Raw genomic sequence first — 5,982 nt, 5'->3', positions numbered from 1 at the left:
ACAAATCTTAGTTTAGGTCAGTGGTTCCCAGCCTTTTTGACTTCTGGACTCTTTTTTAGGATTTGAAGGATTTTTAACTAGCCTTAGAGGTGAACAAATGCTATATTTCACAAATATAAAGGCAAAAATTATGAAGGAAATCTGAAAAAATAATGATTTGTGAGTTATTTTTGTTTTTGTCCTTTCTTATAATGTGGTAACCTTTCAGATGTTTCTCGTCTTGGAAAACCCCCATTTAGACTGTGAATAAGATGTTAGGGTTAGTTAAGGGTTAAAAGTGCCTGCTCTGCCTCTAAGACTCCGCCTCCTTTGGGTGACTCAACAAAACAGGAAGAAGGAAGTGCTCGAAGACTAAGCACGTATATCTGTCACAGGACTTTGGTTATCAGGTATGTTTGGCTCTCACTTTCTTATGGAAATAATATATGATGATATTCAGTTTGCACTTTAAAGCCTTAAAGACTGATCTGTGTTCAGTAGTCTGTAGTCACTGGGAGGAGTAAATAGACAACATAGCTTGTGCTTGTTGGCACAAACAAGGCCCCTGTGTCTGCACCTTTGCCCTACTTTCGTTTCCAGAGCGAAACAGGAGTGCTGGTGTCAGAATGGCAAGCAGGCTCTCGCTCCCAGGGGTGGACCTCTCCTGTCCCATATGCTGTGAAATCTTCAGAGACCCGGTGGTCCTAAAGTGCAGCCACAGCTTCTGTGGATCCTGTCTGCAGAAGTACTGGACGCACGCACGGAGCCGCGACTGCCCTCTGTGCAGAACCCAGTCCGTGGACGACCCCGTACCCAGCCTCACCCTGAAGAACCTCTGTGAGTCTTACATTGAGGAGAGTGAGGGTCCGGAAGATACGTCAGGGGAGCTGTACTGCGATCCAGGGGAGATGTGCCCTCTGCACGGGGAGAGGCTCAAGCTTTTTTGCCTGCCGGACAAGGAGCCCATCTGCGTGGTTTGTCACACCTCAAGGAAGCACAAACAGCATGATTGTTGCCCTGTCAGCGAGGCTGTCGTAGACGTGAAGGTAAACACTTTGCCTTCCAGATAAAATGTAGAACTAAGGTGGAATAATGATGTGCTTTTCCTTGGGGTTGTTACTCTACGTTCCCTGAATAGATGTTCTGTTTTACCTTCAAGGATGTTGCCAGCCTAAAGTTTTAAAGGTTAATCTGCTTCTTTTCAAAAGGCCTTCAAATTAATTTTCTCTTCATTTTCTACTCAGGAGAAAATGAAGTCAGCCCTCAACTCTTTGCAAGAAAAGAGGGATGCTTTTGACCAAATGAAGAAAAACTATGAGGACATTGTGGCATACATTCAGGTATAGTAGGATTCTTTCTCGTAAATCCACAGAAGTCACGCTGCCATCTCCAAGCCACTCTCACGCGGTGTTTGTTTCAGGTCCAGGCTCGATTTGTGGAGAGACGAACCCGCGAGGAGTTTGAAAAGCTTCACTCTTTCTTAAAAGCCGAGGAGGAGGCCAGAATGCGGGCGCTGAAGAGTGAGGAGGAGGAGAAGAGTCGAGCAATGATGCAGAAGATCGATGAAATTACCAGAGACATAACATCCGTGTCCGAATCCATCAGAGTTTTGGAGGAGGAGATGGCTTTGGAGGGCGTCTCTGTCCTTCATGTAAGTTTGTAAATGTGGATATTTGCATAAAAACCCGAGTTCTATTTTTAAGTCTAAGTGAATTTGCCTCTTTTTTTCCCCCCTCAGAAATGCAAGAGGACTCTGGCAAGGTGAAAAAAGCGTTATCTTTTAAACTTTACTTTGTTTTGCTTGCATAACAACATGAATAAAGCAATTATTCTCCCTGCAGAGCCAACTGCCCCATCCAAGATCCTGTTATGGCCCCCGGAGCACTTATAGATGTGGCCAAATATGTAGGCTCTCTGTCCTTCCACGTATGGGAGAAGATGCATAAAATCATCAAATACAGTGAGTACATACTCTAAACTCTAAACTTTTAGTTGCAGTTTTGCCTCATGTATTCCTGAGGTGGACAGAAGGTTGTGATTCTGAATGAACTACCGGAGACAGCTGACAGTCTGCCATGTTTTCTTCAGCCCCAGTGACTCTGGATCCCAACACCGCTGCCCCGTGGCTCATCCTGTCAGGCGACCTCACCAGCGTCTGTGACAGCGATGAGAAGCAGAAGCTGCCCGACAACCCGGAAAGGTACGACCCTGACACCGGCGTACTGGGCCGCGAGGGCTTCAGCTCAGGCAAGCACTCCTGGGACGTCAGCGTGGGAGATAACACGGCGTGGGTTGTCGGTGTGGCTAAAGCGTCCGTCCAGAGGAAGGAGAAAGTGTCTTCGGTGCTCAAGAACGGCTACCTGTGTGTGTACTTTTACCACAAAATGTACTTCGCCGGTACCTCTCCTTTAACGAGGCTCAACTTGAAGAGAAACCCGCAGAGGATCAGAGTGCAGCTGGATTGTGACAAGGGCAGGGTGTCTTTCTACGACCCACATGACAATACGCACATCTACAGCTTCAAGCACGCCATTACTGAGAGAGTCTTTCCTTACTTCTGGGTGGGCTGTCAGCAGTGTCCTTTGACGGTCGAGCCGCTGGAGGTTTCTGTTAGAGCTGTCGAGTATTGTTGAAAGTACATTTGCAATCAAATACCTTTTTATCTTTTTTTCTTCAGCACAAAAGGAATGGGAATGTTTTTTTTTCAATTGCACATAGTGTGAGGAGAGCTCTCAGAATATGAAATCAAATTGCATAATTTAAGCACTTTCCTTCCTGGTTCAATACAATGTCTTGTACAGCCTTTTCCAGTTGACAACATAATAAATACTTTGTCTCTGCTCTTTAATTTGATCTCTGCACTTTGACCTGCTAACTTCGGACTATGTGCTATTTCTTTAAAATGTACTATATACATATGTTTGTGTAAAACACAGTCTGACTGCTTAATGTGTGTTTTATATATATGGTGCAGTGTAGCCTGAAAACATTTATTAATCCGGTTTTGGTTTGATGGATCAAAGTTTGTGAAATGATTCAGAATTTGCATGTCAAACTTCAAATCTGTTTGTTATTCTGAAGCTCATTTCTGTTATGTTATGGATACATGGAAAACACTGAATGTGCTTTATGTGCAAATGCTAATGATACAGAAATTTGAGAGCGCTCAAATAAATATATAATTTGCAGAATTTTCAGGACCTCCCTTGATTTTGTGCAGCCGTCATGTCTCGCCTAAAATGAAACAATGAATGGTTTGTTTGAGGAGGAATCACACTCTCCTCACTTTAGGGTTAGTAGTACAGAGGCCATTAGGCTATATAAAATGATTAACAGTGTAAAATGACTCTTTGCTGGCATTTCAATATAGGAAACTATACATGGACTCCAGTGCAAAGTAAAACATTTGACAGCTTTGTTACATAGTTTGATGACTTTTCACAACTTTTTATTACAGTGAACCATTCTTTACATATATCTAAAAGTAAGTTCAGAAGACTAGTCAATTGTGTGGGATTATTTTGTGTGTATCAATGATGAAGATTTCATATTTTGAAATTTAAACTTCTTAATATAATATATGTATATATAACCAGTGGTGGAAGAAGTGTTTAGATACTTTAAAGTACTAGTACTACTAGTTAAAGTACTAGTACCACACTGTGAAAAAAGTCCTTCATTCAAAACCTTAATTACTGTTGCATTAATGTGTATGTTGCATTTTACTGCTGTAGATGTTTACGATTCAGCTCATTTGAACTACTTTACATACTGTTGGGTAGTTCAATCTACAGAAATGCATCATATTCTGTAAGATCATTGTATTTGTAGCATCGCTGTCCTGTGAGAACCACATATCTCTAAAAAGTCAACATTTCATGAGCTCAGAACAACACCTCTGATTTCAGCTCTGTCACGATGCATTTTCCAGCTAATACAAGGAGGGGTTTTAAATAAATGAGGAAGAAAGAGAATTATCTGTCAGCACATAAAGTAACACTTAATCCTGCGGTCTATCACAAGCATTCAGTATCATCAAACCTGGAGATAAATGCTTTTCATTAAAGTAAGATCAAGTAACTAAAGTTGCATAAAATGGGCTCAAAACTCAAGTAAAGTAAAATAATAGGCCTGTTTACCTCAAATTTGTACAGTAGGCCACTAGGGTAAATGAATTTAGTTACATTCCACCACTAAATACATTATATCAGTTTATGTGCTACAGTAAGTATTCTAAATTGTATCTGTGTAAGTGAAATCACTGTGAAAATACTGAAATCTTTCTTTTTCTTTTTTTCTTTTTTTTTTCTTTTTTACATTTTTGCTATTTTAACAACATGTCCTCATCTTACCCCTCCCACTGAACTGTGCACTGCAGCATGGCCCGTCGACATTGCCCTCTTCTTCACTCCTTCACCTCTTCACCTAAAGCAACTTAACCCAATGTGGCAACGTTTGGTTACTTATGTGAGAAAATAAATATACTTACTGGCATCATTTGTGAAGCTGGAGACTGAAATAAACCTCCAAGCCGTCAGAAGGTGTCAGGACTGAAGGTAAGGTTGGCAAATGACCCACTTGTTAATTAGCTAGCTTTCAAATCGGTTTATTAGCTCAGTAACGTTAGTTAGTTATGGCCGCGATGCTAATTGTGCCTGTAGTTAATATCTAGCTAAGAATGTGTTATGAAGTCACAAGTACGTTCAAAAGTGTGTTAGTTAGAGGTTGGGTAAAGTTACATTTACATAAATTATGATCCAAAAAATACAGCCACCAACAAAAAAACTCCACTGGTGGAAAAAAGACAGCTGCTCACATAGTTCAACCTACTCAAAGGTATCAAAATATACTGTCAAAAGTAAAAGTGCTCCTCATATAAAGTTGTCCATTTCAGAATGATCTATTTTATTGGATTATAATAATGATGCATTCATGTGTCAGCCTCAGGTTGGCTAATTTGTATTTTTTTCCATACTTCTGGGTGGTAAAAATGTAAAATAATATGTCATAAAGTATTTTTTTCTTACACGTATTATCTGAATCTGCAAAGTAAGTAGTAAATTGGGTTATGAAATAAATGTAGTTAAGTAAAATGTAAATTTTTCAAAACTGTACTTAACTACAGTCTTTCAGTAAATGTACTAAGTTACTTTCTACCACTGAAATCAAGTAGTTTGATTCTATACTCTATAGTGTATCTGCACTAAGCTGGTGAAGACTTGGCTAAACCTACTATATTGTGCTAATTTACTAAAAATACATTTTTCTTTTCTTAAAGGCCGTCCAAGATGCCGAAGAGAAAGTTGGCGAGTAATGTTTCCGTCATACAGCCCGCGCCCAAATCTCCCAATGTCGCCTTGCTGAACCAGTCTCTCCTCCTACTGGAAATCCCTGCTGACACCAACACCAGTCTCCCGGTATGGGAGGCCATAAGATCCCAGCAGGTTGGAGTAGTCTGGACCGTCAACCCCTACAGCGTCAGTGTTCATTTAACCCCTTTGACCAATAAGCAAGACAATACTACAACTTCCAGCCAAAGTGAAGGCACGCCCAGTGTGACACAGACCTCAGCCCCTTCCTCTAGCATCCTGCAGCATCAGATGGTCATCCAGTCCGTTAGTCAGCAGCATGGCTCCCCCCAGAACACCTCCTGTGTCCTGCTCACCTTCTCCCAAAACAGCACCCATCCACTGCCGAGCCCTCCCGGTAAACCACAGAATATACCTCCAAACCCTGTGCAGGCAGCCAGCTCCCTCATCATCTCCTTTCCACTCATCATCAACCAACCACAGCCCGCCCCTCAGCCCAGCACCCCTACCCAGGAAAGGGTCCCACCCGCCATCCAGACCCCGACAGCCACCCCCACCAAGTTGCAAGCCCCGTCCAAAGTGCCCGTCCCGTCTCCGTTCCACACCAAGTGCACCTCCGACGTCGAGATCTGTGACAACTTCCTCCTGGGTTTGTGTCGTGCGGGGAAAAAGTGTAAGATGCACCACACTCCCT

The 5,982-nt window shown here is 42.1% G+C and overlaps 2 protein-coding genes across 2 annotated transcripts in view; both read left to right on the top strand.

Moving 5' to 3' along the window:
* The first annotated feature begins 312 nt into the window (after positions 1–312).
* On the top strand, positions 313–3,170 carry LOC118339985 (tripartite motif-containing protein 35-like). Its single transcript, XM_035677832.1, has 7 exons — positions 313–389; positions 580–1,025; positions 1,224–1,319; positions 1,400–1,630; positions 1,718–1,740; positions 1,821–1,939; positions 2,068–3,170. Exons 2-7 carry the CDS (start codon positions 606–608, stop codon positions 2,610–2,612), a joined length of 1,434 nt encoding a protein of 477 aa, XP_035533725.1. The 5' UTR covers positions 313–389; positions 580–605; the 3' UTR covers positions 2,613–3,170.
* Positions 3,171–4,339: 1,169 nt separating this feature from the next.
* Positions 4,340–5,982, top strand: part of LOC118340135 (protein mono-ADP-ribosyltransferase TIPARP-like) — a 3,901-nt gene continuing 2,258 nt past the window's right edge. The window contains 2 exon segments of the mRNA XM_035678006.1: positions 4,340–4,535; positions 5,258–5,982. The exon segment at positions 5,258–5,982 is cut by the window's right edge and continues 8 nt beyond it. Coding sequence (XP_035533899.1) covers positions 5,268–5,982 — 715 coding nt within the window. The 5' untranslated portion in view covers positions 4,340–4,535; positions 5,258–5,267.

This window comes from Morone saxatilis, unplaced genomic scaffold (assembly GCF_004916995.1).
Source record: "Morone saxatilis isolate NCDOM2014 unplaced genomic scaffold, NCSU_SB_2.0 Contig10, whole genome shotgun sequence".
Lineage (NCBI taxonomy): Eukaryota > Metazoa > Chordata > Actinopteri > Moronidae > Morone > Morone saxatilis.
This window is presented reverse-complemented; position numbering and strand designations above follow the sequence as displayed.